This window comes from Ictidomys tridecemlineatus, chromosome 11 (genome assembly GCF_052094955.1).
Source record: "Ictidomys tridecemlineatus isolate mIctTri1 chromosome 11, mIctTri1.hap1, whole genome shotgun sequence".
NCBI lineage: Eukaryota > Metazoa > Chordata > Mammalia > Rodentia > Sciuridae > Ictidomys > Ictidomys tridecemlineatus.
This window is the reverse complement of record NC_135487.1, coordinates 105,543,796-105,564,478: the sequence shown is the minus strand read 5'-3', so window position 1 is coordinate 105,564,478 and position 20,683 is coordinate 105,543,796. Positions and strand designations below refer to the sequence as shown.

Sequence of the window (20,683 nt, the reverse complement as noted above, 5' to 3'; positions counted from 1 at the left end):
TTTTTTTTTTTTTTAATTTGTTCTTTGACAGTAGAGTGTATTTTGACATGTCATTCATAACATGGAGTATAACTTCCCATTTTTGTGGTTGTATGTGATGTGAAGTTATACTGACTGTGTATTCATATTTAAACATAGGAAAGTTATGTCCAATTCATTATTCCATTCCTATCTCCCTTCCTTCTGTCCATTTCAGTGAACCTCCACTCCTCCTTCCCCCCTATCATTGTGGATCAGCAATCTATATATCAGAGAGAATATTCAGCCTTTGGGTTTTGGGGATTGGCTTATTTCACTCAGCATGATAGTCTCTAGTTTCATCCATTTACTGGCAAGTGCCATAATTTCCTCCTTCTTTATGGCTGAGTAACAATCCAATGTACTACATTTTCTTTATCCATTCATCTTTTGAAGGGCACCTAGGTTGGTTCCATAGCATAGCTATTGTGAATTGAGCTGCTGTGAACATTGATATGGCCACATCACTGTAGTATGCTGATTTTAATTCCTCTGGGGATATGCCGAGGAGTGTGATAACTGGGTCAAATGGTCTCTCTAATCTTTAACGATACTCTTCTGATTATGATTGAGATACTTTACCAGAGATGTTAGAATTAGGAATGTTGCTCCTGCTTGTTACCTTTTATGGCCAGAGGATTTCAGTTTTATGATTTGGGTGGCTAACAGAAAGTAAATGAAATATGTTTATGTAATGCATTATCCATTAGCAGTTAAGTTCTAAATCTTTTGTTTGTGGAAATTAAAAGTTAGATAATGTTTTCTCTCCAAGTTAAATATGTTGTTTACAGTATGTTTCATTAATGTATGTTATTACACACAACTGCAGGAATATTTAGTTTTGCAGACTGGAACTTATGAAACTACGTCTGTAATAAAGTCAATTCAGGGGGTCAAGCAGAAGGATCACAAATTTGAGGGCAAACTAGGGCAACTTAGTGAAACCCTGTCTCAAAACAAAAAATAAAAAGGGCCAGGGATGTAGGTCAGTGATAGAAAATTTTCCTACCATGTGAGAGTTCTGGATTCAATCCTCAATACTGACCAAAACAAACAACATGCCATTTGTCTTTACATAATATAAAATTAAAATTAAACATGTTACAGAATTTTGTTAGCCCTTCTTAGAAGTAGTTTCATAGTTTGTTATTAGTTGTTAATAAAAAGTTTACATTGGTCATAGAAATTGCACTTTGAACATTTTGAGTTTTTCAGTTAAAAAATAGAGAATATTAAAACTATAGATTATTTATGCAGAAACTTAAAATAATAGGCTAATGTTATATTTTCCTTTTAATATATGTATTTTTTTTCTAGCAATATTAAATTGAATTTGTTATTCAAACACAAATTACATTCTATATACTGTACTCAGATTACTTACTATTAGAGGCAAAAGTAATTCAACATATATTTTAAACATTTAGGGGCTGAGGATATAGCTCACTTGGTAAAATGCTTGCCTCCCAGGCACAAGGTCCTGGGTTCAATCCTCAGCACCACACACACAAAATATATATGTGTGTGTGTGTGTGTGTGTGTGTGTGTGTGTGTGTGTATAATCTAAACTTTTAACACAAAAAACTTCAAGCATAAACAAATGTAAGAGATTCCCATTCAAAATATTCATCACCCAGATTCAATAATCATTAAATATTCTTCCATCTTGACACAATTTAATTTTAATTGAATCTTGTAGGATAAGCAATTAAGAAATAATATTCTAGTGAAATAACAGGCCATAATATGAAAGTAATATTGTGTTTTTTTGTTTTTTTATATAGGGAGAGATACCAATGTGCTAGTATATATTAAAAGAAGATTGGCAATGTGTGCAAGAAAATTAGGAAGAATAAGAGAAGCAGTGAAAATAATGAGAGATGTAAGTAAGTTTGATAACTGAAACTGTTATATGGATTCCTCTAAAAATAAAATGTAGTTGAAGTTTCCAGTTATTTTGATACAGAATTACTGTTTTTTAATTGATAGGTTTTATAATGATATTTATGTAATACACATACTTTTTAAAAAATTTGTTTTTTAGAGTTGTAAATGGACAGAATGCCTTTATTTGTTTATTTTTATGTGGTGCTGAGGATCAAACCCAGTGCCTCACACATGTGAGGCAAGCGTTCTGCCACTGAGCTACAGCCCCAATTCCTAATATACATACATTTTTTAAGGACTGAGTCTCTACAGTTTTGTAAAGAAGCAAAAGAATTTCAACTTTAGTGAAAGTTCCTCTGTTCTAATTTTAATCTCTTTTTTTCTTTCAATATACAGTTGATGAAAGAATTTCCTCCTCTTACCATGTTGAACATCCATGAAAATCTCTTAGAATCACTTTTAGAATTACAGGCCTATGCAGATGTTCAGGCAGTCCTAGCAAAATATGATGGTGAGTTTTTTGTCTTAGTTGATAGTGTGTTAAAGGATTTTCTTTTAAATTATGTATTCATAAATATGATACTATTCTAGTATTTCTCTAATTTTCTCTATTCTTACCAGTCAGTATTTAGTATGTGTAAGTACAAATTGCTATTAAGGTATCTTTTTTTATCAGGTCTTTTGGTAGCAAAAGCCTACAAGGAGGAACTTTTTCTTCTGTCAAGATTTATTCTTTTGGGCTGGGGATGTAGCTCAGTTGGTAGAGTGCTTGCCTCGTACACACAAGGCCCTGGGTTCAATCCCCAGCATCACCACCAAAAGAAAAAAAAACTTTTGTTTATTGAGTGTCTAATAGGAATAAAGCACTTTGGAATAAAATGTGAACAAGAAGAAATGTATTTCATCATCATAGGATTTACAGTTTAGTGGAATGTATAAACAAATGAACATTGGTTACATTGAAGACAGCATGACTTGCATGAGATAATTGGAAAAGTGTAAATGCTGTGCGCATAGTAGGGTGCCTCATTTTTATACTCGTTTGAATATCAAGGAAAGCTAACAGAAGTTGCTTAACAGTATTTATAAAGACTAATTCAGAAACCATATATGGGGTTGCATGTCTGTAATCCTAGCTACTTGGAAAGCTGAGGCAGAAGGATCACAAATTTGAGGCCAGCCTGAGTAAATTAGCAAGACCGTGTCTGAGAATAATAAAAAGTATAATAAAGGTATGGGGGGCTAGGGTTGTGGCTCAGTGGTTGAGTGCTTGCCTAGTATACGTGAGGTACTGGGTTTGCGCCTCAGCACCACATAAAGATAAATAAAGATTAAAAAAAAAAGATTTAAGTTTTAAAAGAAGAAGTATGGGGATGTAGCTCAGTAGTAAAGGCTTCTAAGTTTAATTCCTAATTCCTAAAAAAAAAAAAAAAGGGTAAATAACATTTATAATGCTTTTTAGTTACAAAAGCACAATTTTAATCTCATCTGATCCTTAAACTAATCCTGTAAGATGGTAGGACAAGTGTTTTTATTCTTTCCAGTTTCTAAATTTGGAAACTAACATTTAAGAAGGTTAAATATTGAGTATCTCCCAACTAGTAAGTGACAATCCTGAATTTAAACCCAGGTATTCTTCTTTTTTGTTCATTAGTCTTCCCATAACAATAATTCAGTCTATGTTGGTTATTTTTATTATTGTACTATAGACAGTTTACCACAAGTAGAATTGGGAGAATTTTTTTTTCTTTTAGTTGTCAATGGACCTTTATTTTATTTATTTATATGTGGTGCTGAGGATCGAACCCAGTGCCTCCCACATGCTAGGCAAGTGTTCTACCATTGAGCCACAATCCTAGCCCGGAATTGGGAAAATTTTAAAGATACATAAACTTTCTCGCTCAGAATAAGACTTTTTTTTTAAATTGTTTGTTTGTTTTTTAATTATTGATGGACCTTTATTTGCTTATTTATATGTGGTTCTGGGACTCGAACGCAGTGCCTCACGCATACAAGGCAAGCGCTCTACTGCTGAGCTCCAACTGCAGCCCTAGACTTCAATTTTTAACCACAAGTTTTCACTTCCTGACAATCGTAATATTTCTGGTCATATCTTTCATTATAACAAAACACATATAAGTCACTTATTCACACTTCTCCTGTTGTAGGTTCTTACCCATTAACTTAGGAATCCCCATGACTTGGAAGTTTGAAATGTGTTATACTTGAAAGAAAAGTTTATTTCTTTTAAACATCTGGAATTCTTAGGCAGTGCTTCAGAATAACGTTGGGCTCATGGAGACATTTTTTAGAAATTCCTTCCATATGTAACTTACTGGATGCATGGCTGACTTACATTTGTGCTGAACCCAAGTATAGAGACTGAGTATTACAAAATCAGAATAGGGTCTGATTCATTAAAAATAAAATAAAATAAAGTCTGTCTAAGTTGATTTGCTTCTGTGTTTTCAGTTTTCATGAATCCCATTTTTTTCCATTCTAGAATCCTTAAGTAGTTGAAGCCAAATTTACTTCCTTCCAAATTTACTTCTCCATTTACTAGTGTAACTCTGGAACTGAAATCATCAACAAGTTCTAAATTTTACTCTTTTGATAACAATATTTCAGACATTCCTTTATAAAAGGATTTATATTGTTTATTTATAGGTCCAGAGTAATTTCTTTTTCTTAGGAAAAAGAAAAAGTAAAAATAATCCTTGGTTGTATCAACCTGGATTTAACTAGTAATTTTTTTCTAATCTTAGTTTTACTCTATGAATAGGTGGAGTTTTTGCATAGCACTAATTATACTGTGGCTTTCTCCATGAACAGTCTTACTGTAAAAAAGTTATTATAAACATTTGCTGAGTACTTGTCACCATTGTGTGGAGGGCTGTAATAGACATAATATCATCTGTCAGAAAGTACCATTCTGTCTTGAGAAAACTAAGATCAAAGAAGTTGCTATTGGGTCAAGGATACATAACTAATAAATAGAAGAATCAGAATTCAAAACTCAGGTCTTCCAACTATGTGTCCAGGTGGCTTCTGGTACTATATCACATGTGTTGAATTTGTATTATGAGTTATTGTTATGAAAATATTATGTTAACACATTTTTGTAATTTTTATCTGAATTCAAATTATTATTTTAGATATAAGCCTTCCAAAGTCAGCAGCAATCTGTTATACAGCAGCACTGTTGAAAACAAGGACTGTTTCAGATAAGTAAGTAGTTATGAAAACTAATTATTTGATTCATTTTTTGTAATTTATTTATTTATTTATTTATTTTCAGTACTGGGGATTGAACCTGGGGCCTTGTACATACTAGGCAAGTAGAAAACTACAATTATTTGAGAAGAATGCTAATTTCAATACTATGTTTTACCTCTACTGACTTTTAAAACTATGCTCCTCTTCTCTGCTTTCTTCTAAATAACCTTTGATCCTTTGTGGCTTTGAGGCTTCTCACTTTTGGTAGTGGAGAGAGATTTTTAGAGCTAAATAAACTGAGACTTAAATTTAAACTTTATAATATACTAGCTGTAGGATTTTTGCTAGGTTAATTATTTTGAATCTTTTCCTCATCTGTAAAATGAGAATAGTACTGTAGGGTGATTGTATGAGGATTATGTAATTATGGAGTGCCTAAACCAGTATCTAGAAAGAAAGTACAGATAAATAATAGTTTTAATAAGTAAGAAGTATGATGGATAAATAAGTTTCATGTTGTCTGTTCTTATATTAGGATTGTGTTATTCTGTTTTCCTTTTGTTTTTGACTGCTCTTAGTGAATTTTCTTTATTCTGCAGGTAAGATAGTCAGAAACTGGTTGGGTACAGTGTCTCAAAAAAAGAAAATCAGAGACTAATCAAATGGTGGCCATTGTTTTTCACTTTATATTACTATGCCTTGATATTAATTAGAATGAAGTATTTATAGTTTATTTCTTCTCAGATAAAAAATTTGATATGAATATACTTATATTTCATGAGATTCTCTGGATGTCCCTGTGTAGAATTTCTTACCTTTCCCAAAGTGTGCCTTCAATGAACTTCTGAATGCTTTCTCTACCTAAGTTTGAAAATTTTCATTCCTTATGCTTTCTTGTTTTTTATATTTTGAACCAGAAGGCTTTAACTATCATTCTTAGTAGTTATCTGGTTTTGAATTTAGTCGTTTCCAGAATCCTTTGATTTAGAGAACTATATTATGGTCTAAATCCATAATTTCTTTCCTTTTGTTATTCATTTCTTCATTTTGTGGTTTTTTCTTACAGATTCTCTCCAGAAACAGCCTCCAGAAGAGGATTAAGCACAGCAGAAATTAATGCTGTGGAAGCAATTCATAGAGCTGTGGAATTTAATCCTCATGTTCCAAAAGTGAGAAATTTTATAGTGAAAATCGTACCTTTATTTAATTTTATTTAATTGATAATAGTGTGTAAACCAAAGTTTGGATTGCCATGATTTGAGTCAGAATTGTTTTAAACTCTGATGTTTTCATGCTTACTCTTCATCTTAAAGGAGATGTTAAAAGGCATTTAGAAAGGTGTGTAGGAGCAATAGTTCACTATAGGTTTTGTAATTGCTGCCAAAACAAAAACAAAATTTGAACTATGTTCACTTAGCTGTTCATTTTTTGGTGGTACTGGATATTCAACACATGGCCTTCTGTACAGGCTGGGAAGCACTCTGCCACTGAGCAATACTTCAGTCCTAGTTAGCTGTCTTTTTATTATAGTTTTAGAGAAGAAATAATCAACAGCTTGGTCTCAGTAAAAAACCATTTGTATTTCAGGTCACTAAATTTTTTGTTACTGGAAAGGCTTTTTCTAGACGAATGTCTGGATTTTGAACTAGGACTGACTACACAAAAACTGGGGACAAATAGATTAAAATAATCAGTGATAGAAAACAGATGTGGAAGTTCCCAGGAAAACTGTTGAGTTGATATTTATTTGGTTTCCAGATGAAACTACCTGCTTTGTATGCCTTTATAATATACATCTTGCAATCATTAGAAATCACTGGTTAATTTTAGTGTTATCATCCAAGAAACCAAGATTAAAATTTGAGTTTACAAACAGTGCCCCCATATGAAAAAAATATAGAATATTCAAGAATTGATGCTCTTTCTACAAATTGTAATTATAGCTATTGATTCTGGTATAGTATGTGTTAATGGAACTTGGAAGCTAGTGGACAGTAAAGAGATTAAGTTCTAAAAGACAGTATCTAAGAAGAGGAAGTTACAAACCTCTTAGAGTAAGTAAAGATACATAGTCAAGAAAATTACTTAATCTAGGGCTGGGGTTGAGGCTCAGTGGTAGAGTGCTTGCCTAGTGTGAGTCCCTAGGTTTTATCTCCGGCACTGAAAGAAAAGTTTATTAATGAAAGTCAACAGATGTTTGTTTATACCATTCTTTTATTAAGTAACATTGGTTCCATAAATTTAAATTAAATTTTTATTACAAATTATATTACACCTGCATATAGACAGAAATGTGCATTTTAATGATTTATTATAAAGCTTGGAAACCACCACTGAGGTCAGAAAACATAACATTGTCAGCTCCCAGAAGCCCCCCGCCCCTACTGCCCTTTCCCAACTATAGTCTCTACCCTTTTATCTAAAGGTAACCACTGTTCTGGCTTTAATTATGTTTAGTTACTCCTTTTCTTCATATTTTTGAACTTTACTTTCCTCTTATTGCTGATTTTATAAATGAGTTACTAAACAGTTTGCTCATCACTTTCTTTTTATTCTCTGGAACAATTTATACATAATTAGAATTATTTCTGCCATAAATGATTAGTAAAATTGTTGATAAAGACATGATTTTGGAGTTTTCTTTGTAAAAAGCTTTGAATTATAAATTTCATTTCATTAGTTTAATAATTTAATTACAAATATAATTTTTAATAATCATCTCATAACTATGGAAATATTTTGTTCTTGTGTTGGCTTTTTTATAAGTGGTATATTTCTTCTTTTTTTTGAAGGTATAAACATAGACACTTTTTTTTTAATTGGTGCATTATAGTTGTACATAATGGTGGGATTTGTTGGTAAGTTGTATATATTTCATTACACTTCTCAAAATCACTGGCATAAAGTCATAAAATCCTTTTATTACATTGCATCCTTCTTAAACATCCTTTTTTGTTATTTTTAACTTTTTATTTACTTATTTGTTTATTTTTGCAGTGCTGGGGCTTGAACCCAGGACCTTGTATATACTAGGCAAACACTCTACCACTGAGCTACATCTCTAGCCCCACTTTTTTTTTTTTTTTTTTGGAATACTGAGAATTGAACACAGGGTTTCATACATGTTAGGCAAGCACTCTTATCACTGAGCTACATCCCCAGCTCCCCAACTTTTTAAACAATTTTGTTTCTGAAACAGAGTCTTAGACTGACCTCAAACTTAGGCCTCTCCATCTTAGCCTCCTGAGTAGCTGGAATTACAGATATGCCCCAGCATAATATCCATTTTTTAAATGTGTAACATTGCTACTCTTTTTCCCTTGCTCAGATACCCCAGGGGTCTATGTTATTAATTTTTGCAAAGAACCAAGCTCTGGCTTACTTTGGCTTTTTAAATCCTTCTATCATCTGATTTCTGGTTGATTAATTTTTGTTCTTTATTGCCTTCATTTAATTTTGGGGGCTTATTTCATTTTTTTTTCCTGAATTTTTTTGTATAGGTACTTTTGTATAGGTACTTAATTTTTTGTATAGGTACTTAATTTTTTTGTATAGGTGCTTTCTTTGTAATATATCCAGTTAAGTCCAGAAACTTCTAGGCACAATTTTAATTGTATAAAATAGCAATATTTTTTACAGAATTTAGTTCAAAATATTTTCCAATTTCTATTATGACTTCTTTGGTTTAGAGTTATATCTATCCCAACTAGTGATTTTTGTGTGTGTGTGTGTGTGTGTTTATGTGTTTGTGTGCTCATCTGCTAGGGATTGAACCCAGGGCCTAGCACATGTTGAACACATATTCTACCACTGAACTATACCCCCAGCCCAAGATTTATATCTTAATTTCCAAAAATACAGACTGTCTTTTTATTAATTATTTTTATTATAATTGCATTGTGATCAGAAAATATATACTATATGATTTTACTCCTTTGAAACATTTACCAGTTCTTGAATTTCCACTTATTTTTCATATCTCTTGTATCACTTATTTTCTATATAATTTTTTATCTCTTTGAAAATAGTTTAAGATAGTTATCTTAAAGTCTTTTCTCTGACAGTCCAAATATCTGGAACTATGATGTATTCATTTCTATGATCTATTTTTTCTCTTGCATAAAATTTATATTGTCTTGTTTTGTGCCTAGTTTTCTTTGACTATGTGTCAAATACTTTGTTTGAAAAGTTGTAAAAATAGGCCGTAACCTTGGATAAGACTCTCTTCCAGATAGGATTTTCTTTGCTCTTCAATGCCTAGACGATTCATGAGAGGCTAGGATCACTTTAATCACCTTAAATTCATGGGATTAATATTTTCTGGACCACCAAGATGACTTGGAACAGTTTTAGTCAGTGAAAGTTGTGTTTTATTTCTTGTTCACTCTTACCCCTAGGATGCAACCTTTAAGGGGCCCAGTTTTACCAGGGGTTTACTAGGACTTCCCCCAGCTTTATAAAACTGCCCAAAGACTGAAAATAGCTCCTAGTCATTTCATATAGAATCAGCAGATCTGCCACAGTAAAAGAAACCCAAATGTGACTGACTTCTCTGGACTTCGGTCTTTGGACTGTGGACTGGTAATTCTTTGCCATTTATTTGTTCTCTGATGTATTCATTTAGATTTTTTAAGATATTTTTTTAGCTTTTCTTTTTTTTTTTTTTTAGAAATCATTATTTTCTAACTTTATTCATTCATTCACTCATGTATTTATTTGGTGCTGAGGATTGAACCCAGGCCCTTGCATGTGTGAGGCTCTACAGCTGAGTTGTACCTCCAGCCCCATTATTTAGCTTTTCTACTTGTCTGGGAGAGTTGATCTGAATTACCCAATTTCTCATTACTGGAAGCAGAAATCTGCAAATACTTTTAAATGAAATCCTCTATTCTCTCATGGTACAGAAAGGTTAAGCGAATGAATTCTAAACCATACTGCTAATGGTCTGAATTCTGGTTCTACTATCTTCAAGCTGTATGACTTTGGATGACTTATTTAACTTCTCTGGACTTGATTTTCCTCTTGTAAAATGAAGATAGTATTCACTACCAATAGGGTTGGTATAAAGACTAAAGGAATTCATAGTTTTAAAGTTCTTAAAATAGTACCTGACACATAGAAAGCATTATAGAAGTGATTTGTTATTACTGTTATTATCCAGGGTGAGTTTATAATCTGTTGTTTACTTGAGAAGGTAAGCAACAATTATTGTCCAGAACTCTTTAAATACACCATTAAGATGTCTAAAAGTTTGTATTTAACTGTCTCTGTAATAACAGTATGAACTATCTGCTTCCTATGGTTATGCTTCTCAGACTATCTCATGCAGAATGTACTCTCAGCAATAACATTTATGATGTGCATTGATTTTCAAAACTACTATTGGGGGAACACTAGTGGAAGCAATGCTAGGCGTTATCCTAATTATAAAATTAAATGATTGAATAGGTAATATGAATTAACACTCAGATTAAACCTGCTTTAAAAAAACAATCTGGATTGCTGCTGGGTATGGTGGCACATGCCTGTAATCCCAGTAATCCCAGTTCCTCGGAAGATTAAGGCAAAAGTATCTCAAGTTGGAGGTCAACCTTAACAACTTAGTGAGACCCTGTCTAAAAATTTATTTAGTTAGTTTTTGGTCATATAATCAGAGTTTATTATATAATAAAAACTTACCAAGCTCGTGATCCACCAAATTATTTTTTGTTTACCTAAAACTTCTATGGGAAAAAAAAAGTTTACTTAAATCATTACATATCATTTTTATGTGAACTATAGGTTCTGCATGTCATTTCTATGTTAGTTTATTTGAAACACATATGTGCTCTGTTTAGATATAAATATACACTTAATATTAATAACATTAATTAATATAGAAGATTTAAAATATCTTTATTGTCTGTCTCAAAATTTAAAAAAGCAAAAATGAGAAAGGAGGCTGGGGTTGTAGCTCAGTGCTAGAGCACCTCTGAGTTCAGTTCCTAGCACTGTGATAAGCAAAAAACAAAACAATCTAGAATGCTTTTAGAGACATATTTTTTTTTAGTTTATACACACACAGAAACTCTGTGAAACAATTCAGAGAGAAACTAAAGAAGACCTAAATAAAATGATATATGTATATACATTTATATATTAGAAGACTCCATATTTTTAAGAGTACAGCTCTCCTCAAATTGATCTATAACAATACAGTTCCTGTCAAAATCCAAGTAAGTTTGTTTGTAGAAATTGACAAAATCATCCTAAAATTTATGTGGAAATGCAGAGAACCTAGAATAGCCACAGTTTTGAGAAAACTAAACAAGACTGGAGCACTTACCCTACCCAATTCTAGTACATTTTAAATCTATAGTAATTACTATAAAATTGGCTTAAAGTATAGATCAGTGTAAAATAATACTGTGTCCTAAAATTAACTCACATAAAATAAAATCAATTGACCTAAGGCAATTAACTTTCAACAAATGGTGCTGGAATAATTGGGTATCTGTATACCAAAACAAAACATGTAGATCCTTCCCTCATTCAAAAGTGAACTAAAAATGGATCATGGATTTAATTCTAAGAATAAAATTATAAAACTTTCAGAAGGAAACATGGAAGAAAATCTTTGTGATCTTGGGTTAGGGAAAGATTTCTTCAAAAGCATGATCCATTAGAGAAAACTTGGTAAATTGGATTTCTTCACAATTGGAAACTTGCCAGGCATGGTGGTGTACACCTGAAATCCTGAGAGGCTGAAGCAGGTGGATCTCGGGTTCGAATCTAGCCTGTGCAACTTAGCAAGACCCTGTCTCAAAATTTAAAAATAGTAAAAGGGCTGGGGATGTAGCTAGAGCACCACTGTGTTCAATCCCTAGTACCAGGTGGCTGGTGGTAGGTAGTGGGGGAGGAAGATACCATAAGAAAATGAAAAGATAAGCCACAGACTGGGAGAACATAATTTGCTAATTATTTATTTATTAAAAGACTTGTATCTAGAATGTGTTTGGAACTGGAGGACAGACAGCACACTAAAAACATGGGTAAAGGATTTGAACAGTTATTTCTCCAAAAACATGAATAGCTAATAAGTACATGAAAAGGTATTCAGCAACGTTCATCATTAGGGAAATGAAACCACAATGTACTACCTCATGCCTATTAGAATAGTTATACTCACTAATATTGACAACATCAAATATTGGCAAGGATGTGAAGAAACTTCATTCATTGCCCTGGACATATTAAATGGTCTTGCTACTTTGGGAAACAGTTTTGCAGTTAACTGTTTATTTACCATTCGACCCAGCAATTCCATCCCTAGGAATGTACTCAAGAGCAATGAAAACATAAGTCCAAAGATTTTGTATGCAAATTTTCATAGCAGAATTAGTCACAGTAACCCAAAACTTGAAATAATTGAGATATGTAAACGAATAAATTGTGGTGTATCCCTACAATGGGATACTACTTAGCAATAAAAAAAAAAAACAGGTTATTAGCACATACAGTAACATGGAAAAGCCTCAATTACTTTATGCTGAATAAAAAGAGCCAGTGACAAAAGGTAACTACATATGATTCTATTTTTATATTTCTTAATAAAGGTAAAATTATACACATAAAAAACAGATTAATGGGAGCTGGGGTTGTGGCTCAGTGGTAGAGCACTTGCCTAGCATGTGTGAGGCACTGGGTTTGAGTTCCAGTACCACATATAAATAAATAAAATAAAGATTCATTGAACAACTAAAAAAAAAAAAAAAAAAGATCAGTGGTTTCCTGGGCTGAGGGTGGAATTTGGAGTTGATTGCAAATTGGCGTGAGAGAAGTTTTCATGGTGATAGTTGCACAATTGTATAAATTTACTGAAAATCTTCAATTAACCTTTGTACTTACAGTGGTAAACTTTATCATATGTAAAATATAACAATAAAATTATTTTATGTGTATACACATAACTTTAACACTTTTTAATCATTCTCATTGATGGGTAAAAAATTTATACATTTCCCCTTCAACTAAATAGCAAAGCAGTTGACAGTTCAACTCTATCAAAATATCCAGCCAAGTAGTGTATAGTGCTTTAAACTTAGATTGTTTTGCGCATAGACACTTTAAGTCAAGTGTTATCAAAAAATAATTATTAAGGTTTTTTAAACTTGAATTTAGGAAATTTTAAACTCCATCAACTTGAATAATATCCCACTTAAATGATATTAATGTTACATGAACTGGGAGAGCTCTGGAATTTGTGGCTGTTTTTGCCAGGTTTTATAAGTGATGAAGTATGTACAGACCTCTTTTTCCCTTTCTTGTTATGGTCTCTTCCTAACTCCCAGCTGGAGGCAAGAAAAGATAAAGGGCTTTAGGGGATTTCTTCCTCAAACTTCTGATAACTTATTAACCTGAATGAACAGTATTGTTTAAGAATATATATGTATATATGTGTATATATATATGCATCTCTGTATGTATATAGATTTATTTTTAAGGCTTCTTTTATTCTTACAAATGAATTATGCAAATTTGTCAGATGGTTGTATGAATAGTAGCAATAAAATGACACCGGATTTTAGTAAGAAATGTTTTTTGGCTATTTTCCACATAGCTATAACAGATTTCTGTAGGCTGTAGCACTAGAGCCATGCAATTTGTTAAAGCTGGAAACTATTAGAAGGACTGTAGAGAGAAGGATTATATAAACCTCTTCAGGCTATAAATTTGCTTTTTGATTGCCTGTATAGATATTTTTATTCTACTGAATGAATTTCAGTGTATAATAACTATGATAGTACTACCATAAAAAAAATTAAAAAGCATGGGTTTTTGACTTGTTCTTCATTATCTGGCTGTGGCTTTGGTTCAACAATTTTTTTTTCTTTTCCTGAGTCACCAAACAAGAAAAGAATTCTGTACCTTCATCCACTATAGAATAGTCTTTTTAAAATTTTTTGGTTGAAAATGTTTCATATATTCTCAATATTCCACAGCATCCTGTTTCATTCATTTTAGTGTCTCATATTCTTTATTATGCAATCATTAAGTAGTTTTCTTTCTTTTTCTATTGAGATAATTTGTATACTATAAAATTTACTCTTTTAAAGTATATAGTTCAGTGGTTATTAAAATATTCACAAGATAGTAAAATTATTATTACTGTCTAATTCTAAAATGTTTTCATTACTGCAGAGAGAAACCCTGTTTCTGTACCTATTAGTAGTCACTTTCATTCCTCCTATCCTCAGCCCTGGCTACCACTAATTCTGTTTGTATGGACTTAACCTATTCTGGGATTTTCATATAAGTGGATTAATAATATGTGGTCTTTTGTGTCTGACTCCTTTCCGTGACTTTTTATGTATGAATATTATTCTATTATATGGGTATGCCACATTTTACATGTTCATCAGTTGGGTTGGTCCCACTTTTTGACCAGTGTAAATATGTTATTTTGAACATTCATTACAAGTTTTTTGTGAGCATATATTTTCATTTCTCTTGGGTAAATACCTAGGGTGGAATTGATGGGTTGTAGAGTAGTAATTCTATGCTTAATTTGTAAGAGACTATGAAACTGTTTTATAAAGTAGCTACACTTATCTTACATTCCCACCAGCAAGATTTAATGGTTTCAATTTTGTTATTGTCTGTCTTTTTAAATTGAAGTTATCCTATAGGATATGAAGTAATAATGAAATAATGAAGTTTTTATTTGCATTTCCCTAGTGACGAGTGATATTGAACATCTTTTAATGTGCTTATTGTTCATTTGCTCATCTTAAAAAAAGTCTGTTCTATTCTCTTACATATTTTTAATTATTTTTTTAATTCATTACTAGGGAATCAAAAAATCCAGGCTCTTGAACATGCTTGTCTGAGCTCTGCCCCCCACCCCAGTTTTTTTTTTAATTATGAAAAGTATTTTATTGTCTTTTTATTTATTATAGCAGGTATTTTAACATTATTATTACAGTAGGCCATTGATGCTCTTGATAAATATGCCCAAAATCATTGTATAATATATTTTAAAATACCACAATCACATGCAATTTCACCTATGAAAAGTAACCAAGAAAATCAATCAAGAACCTTGTCAGTTATAGATGTTGAAGATTTTGCTAGGCTTAGATAAGTTATGTTTATGCACAAGCCTCAGCGCGCAATCCAAATGTGTCTTAGCAAAATCATGGTTGCTTTAAATCATGGATGTTTAGAACTTCAATAGATAATTGAAATTTTAAATATTAGATCCATGAATGTCAGTGATCTGCTGTAGACGTAATTGTTCTGTCTTTTTTTTTTTTTTTTCCTGGTACCAGGGATTAAACTCGGGGACACTCAACCACTGAGCCACATCCCCAGCCCTATTTTGATTTTATTTAGAGACAGGGTCTCACTGAGTTCCTGAGGGGCCTCCCTATTGCTGAGGCTGGCTTTGGGCTCAGGATCCTCCTGCCTCAACCTCCCAAGCTGCTGGGATTATAGGCATGTGCCACTGCACCTGACTGATATAATTATTCTTATCGTGATACTCTATACGTCAATTATAACAGTATTGTCCAACTTTTTTTTTTTTTTTCAGTATTGGGAATTGAACCCAGGGCCTCACACATGCTAGACAAGTGTTCTACCATGAAGTTCTGACCCATTTATTTATTTATTTATTTATTTTTTTTTTGAGAGGGGGTCTTACTCAATTGTCCAGGCTGGCTTCAAACTCCTGTCTTGGCCTACCAAGATTATGGCCAATATGGCTGGCCACTGTTGTCCAGCTTTAATGTAGGGTCTAGCAATAGCTTGTTGTAATATTTCACTGAAGATTTTTTATAGGCATACTACTGCCACATTCTTCTAAGTTGTACTTTTATCTTTAAATTTAAAAAATTACTTAAAAAATAAAATCACAGATTGCGCATAGTGGCACACATTCATAATCCCAGCAACTATGGAGGTTGAGTCAGGAGGGTCACAAATTCAAGCCCAGGCTCAGCAACTTAGCAAGACCCTGTCTCAAATTAATAAATGAAAAGGACTTGGGATGTAGCTCAGTGGTAGAGCACCCCTGGATTTAATTACCAGTACTTAAGTAAATAAATACAAACAAATCACAGAACAGAAAGTATAGAGACATACCCTCATATATACTCTCAATTTACTTTTGACAAAGGCACCAATGCAACTCAATGGAGGAGAGGAAACATTTCAACAGATGATGTCTAACTATGCATATCTATATCCTTTTTCTCAAATAATCCCATACACAGATTATTTGGGGATGGATCATTGATCTAAATGTAGAAGCTAAAATTATACACAACCTTGGTATAGGCAAAGACTTCCTAAGTCAAGGTACTTAATTATAAGAGGAAAAAAATTATGACCTGGACTATATCAAAAATTTAAAATTCTGCTTATCTTAAACAGTATAATACAATGAAAAGACAAACTAGGATATGGAAAAAATATTTGTGATATGGTTGTCTGGCCAAGGATTCATAACCAGAAATATAAAGAGACAATGTAAGAAATGAGCAAAAGCCTGAAACAGATCCTTCACAAAAGACAGTATTAAAATGTCCAATAAACACATAGAGATGTGCTTAACATCATTAGTCACCAGAGAAATGCAAAGTATCATTTCAAACCTACCAGAATGGCTAAATCTAAGAAGACTAATAAAATGTTGGTAAGAATGTGAGAGTACTTTCATATATTACTGCTAAGGACTACAAAATGATACAACCACATTGGAAAACTGTCTCTCCTCTTTTTTTTTTTTGTACTGGGGATTGAACCCAAGGGTGCTTAACCACTGAGCCCCATTCTTAACCCTTTTTTATATTTTATTTAGAGATAGGGTCTTGCTAAATTGCTGAGGCTGACCTCAAACTTGCAATCCTCCTGTGTCAGTATCCCAAGTTGCTGGGATTACAGGTGTGCACCACCATGGACAGTAGAAAGCGAAGTTCTTGTCAACATATACTTCAAGCTGTGACCCAGCAATGCTACTCTAAGGTATATTCCTAATAGATATGAAAGCATATGTCCACAAAAAGATGTGGAGATGAATGTTCATAGCAGCTTTATTAACAGCAGCCACAAAGTGGAAACAACCCAAATGTCCATCAATAGGTAAATAAACAAATTGCAGTATAGTCAGTAGGATGCTATTCAGAAATTGAAAAAGAACTAGTGATATAAGCAAAATATGAATGAAACTCAAAAATAAAGTGCACAAATAAGTAGATACTGAGTAATTCCATTGATATGAAGTTCAAGAAAAGGCAAATAGTAATCTGTGCTGATAAAAATGAAAACAGTGTTTGCCTCAAGTGATCAGAATGGGTAATTAACTGCAAATGAGAATTTTCTGGGGTGACAGGAATATTGTGTGTCTTAATTTGTTTATTACTTTTCTATATTTGTTGAAACTCATTAAAATGCATTTGTGAGATCTTTGTGTTTTAAACTATAATAAAAAAGAATCCAACTCAGCATAGGAAGCACTACAAAAGTGTTGTGTCTTCTGATTAAATAAGATAATATATGTAAAGTTCTTAACATAGTGTCTGAGTATGAGGCAACAGTATTAATTACCATAGTCGTCATTCCCTTTGATCTTTACCAGTTTGCTTTTTCTCTGTGAATATTATTTTAGCATTTATAGTCTTAGAATGTATAAGGTTTGAGGAGTTCTTTATTGTGTTGAGGTGAAGGTAAAGATAATGAAAAAGGAATTAAACTAAAATTAATTAACAGAATAATTTGTGCCTTATAGAAGTCCTTAGGGAAAGAGAAAAGTAGAAGATTAAAAAATAAAACAATAATAAAAACTTGTTTATTAAAAACTCTGTAACTTGAGTACATATTTAGGAATATATCTGTAGCTTTTTAACATTATTATTTCTTACTTTACAATAAAACTATTTTTAGTGTTGTTTTGCCAAGAAAGACCATATCTTTTACCTTTTATTAGTGCCAGAGGGGTTTTAATAGGAATTAAAGTCCATTCTGGTTGATCAGGAATGGAAGCATTTAGGATGTTAGGAGTCTTATACATGTATAGATGATAGTATCTCTTTAGCAGTGTGTTTGCCTTTCATTGGCTAAACTTCCTATATTAGTGGCATATATAAAAGATAAGAGGGAACCCTACTGAATTGAGATTCTGAGTGGCACAGCAAAAGTAAAACAACAAGAAAAGTAGTATTCAAGTCTGGGACCAAAGCTTAGAGCACAGTAAGACCTTTGCCTTTTTATTATGTTGTATTGTGGCCTAAATAGAAGAATTGAGATATGGAATGCTTATCTCTTGACATGTAACTCTGTTGGATGATTGGAAGGGAGTTTTCCTATGATGAGTGCCCTCAGTAACACTTCTTCCCTGTCCCTTCCATATGAGGTCATTTTCCCTTTACTCCTGAGGCTGTAGGTAGTATTATGTTTTCCTTACTTTATTCACATAGCAATTTTATTTGCTTTCTATCTGGGAACTATCAGTAGTCTCCCTCTAATACATATCCACACAGACTCTTGCATTCAGCCTGCCTGTCCGATCTCATAGAATGTGCACTGAGAACACTAATTGCAGAGATAAATTGGTTCTTTGTGTGCATGACTGATCAAGAGCAAAGTACCTTAATTTCAGATGTCTTCAGAGAGATTTTTCTTTAACCTCTGCTTTTAAGAGGAAGATTATAAAGCATTATCATTACTTCAGGTCAGAATTATATTGCTTTTGGTCAAAAGCTGTTATAAGATTTACAAAGTAATAGAAAAAAGTAATCTAGAGATAAATTATAAAGATCAAAGCTGTTCAAAATTAAAGTGAATTTGAGTGTAAGCATAGGTATGGCTTTAGAGTCATAAAAGAAACCATCCATGCATGAGACCCTGAGTTCGATCCCTAGTACCACAAGGGAAAAAAGAAAAGAAAAGAAAAGAAATCATCTGATCATATAGCACTGTGTCTTTTTAGTTATAGCTTCCAGAGTAGCCTTAATCTTTGTGTTTTTAGTAAAAAGCAAGGAACTAAGATAATTATTTGAATAAAGTCTATTCAACACTAGTTTTGTCCCAAGCATTTTCTGATTTATTATAGATATAACAATTGAGTCATTCAGAGGCAGCATGGAGGATCCTGAAGCACATATTAGAAACTAGCTTTGGTTCATGTCTTCAGCTATATTTTATTTACTAATAATTTCCAAATTGTATCTTTTAACTCTGGCTTCCCTCTTCATCTACAGACTTGTGTTTCTATCTGGTTATGGAAATCCTTACTGACATGCGTACTTCAGACATTTTAATATATTTCAAACTGAATTTTTAAATTTATTTTTAAGTATTTTCTCCAAACTGCCTCTCTTTCCTTATTTCTGTATTTTTGATTTATAGCTTTATTATCCTCTTCTCTTCATTAACCTTTATTTCTGCCCTTTCCAAATTTCCAATTCATATTATAACCTTTGCAATGTTTTTATTATCTAGTCATTCCTATGTTTGGTGACCATTGTTCACTTTTACAACCTATGCTTTTTCTTTTGTGATACTGGGCATTGAACCCAGTGCCTTGTGCATGCTAGGCAAGTGTCCCACCACTGAGCCATATGCCCAGCCCACTCACTACTTATACTTAAAATGATAAAAGTAGTGGATAGTTTTGGGAAAAAAAATCACTTTCAGGAGTTTGTAATGTAAAAAATCCCCAGTCGTCTAATTCCTAATTTTATTTAGTTTTCGGTGGACACAGCATCTTTTTATTTTATTTTTATGTGGTGCTGAGGATCGAACCCGAGTCCCGCCCGTGCTAGGTGAGCGCTCTACCGCTAAGCCACAATCCCAGCCCCCTAATTCCCAATTTTAATTCTCTGAAGTAACCTCTGTGTGTTTGTTGTATATATTGCCAGACATTTTCTATGCATATCTAAGCACCACAGATATAGAAATCACCTCAGTACTTTACCGTCTCTGTGTGAGCTATTAAGGCAGATTTCTCAGTGGTCTCCCTGCCATCAGCCCCTCTTCACTCAGGCTGTCACCAGAGTTGTCTACCTACTAAATCTTACCTGTCTAGCTACTAAATCTTACCTTGTTTAAAGGCCTTACTTATTTCCTATTACATACAGGATAAGAACCCATGCCTTAGTACTATGCATATAGGAGCCCTTCACAGTCTGGGTCTCCAGCCTTACTTCTTGTCACTTCTGCCGCCTTATCTCCAGTGTCACTGTTCATAATAATCTTTCATGTCTCATCATATCCTACTACCATTGTATATATGCCCAGTCGTTTCTCTACTTGGCAAGTTCCTACTCACTGCCCAAGCCCTTGCCCATTGTTGTCTCCTTTTTAAGAGAGTCTGTCCCAGTTTTCTCAAGTAGAGATAATGGTTCTTTCCTCTGTTCGTTCAATCATATCTTTTGTTTCTTTGTTTTTGGTCTCATTTATATTTCTCTCCCTATTCCCTGTGAATAAGGGCAGACTCTTATTCATTTTATGTTCAGTACTCCACCTAGCATATGACAAGCACTCAATAAATATTGCTAAGTAGACATGTCTGTAGCTTGAA

General features: G+C 32.9%; 1 protein-coding gene and 1 non-coding gene across 21 annotated transcripts in view; both read left to right on the top strand.

Annotated features, from left to right (window-relative positions):
- Positions 1 to 20,683, top strand: part of St7l (suppression of tumorigenicity 7 like) — a 255,364-nt gene that overhangs the window by 35,861 nt on the left and 198,820 nt on the right. For all 20 annotated transcript variants that reach the window (XM_040287383.2, XM_078027022.1, XM_078027023.1 and 17 more), the window contains 4 exons: positions 1,803 to 1,900; positions 2,302 to 2,416; positions 5,061 to 5,133; positions 6,188 to 6,290. In XM_040287383.2, the coding sequence (XP_040143317.1) occupies positions 1,803 to 1,900; positions 2,302 to 2,416; positions 5,061 to 5,133; positions 6,188 to 6,290 (389 nt within the window). The remainder of the gene's footprint in view (positions 1 to 1,802; positions 1,901 to 2,301; positions 2,417 to 5,060; positions 5,134 to 6,187; positions 6,291 to 20,683) is intronic.
- Positions 2,648 to 2,720, top strand: Trnat-cgu (transfer RNA threonine (anticodon CGU)). The gene has a single exon. It is a non-coding gene; the product is annotated as a tRNA-Thr (tRNA).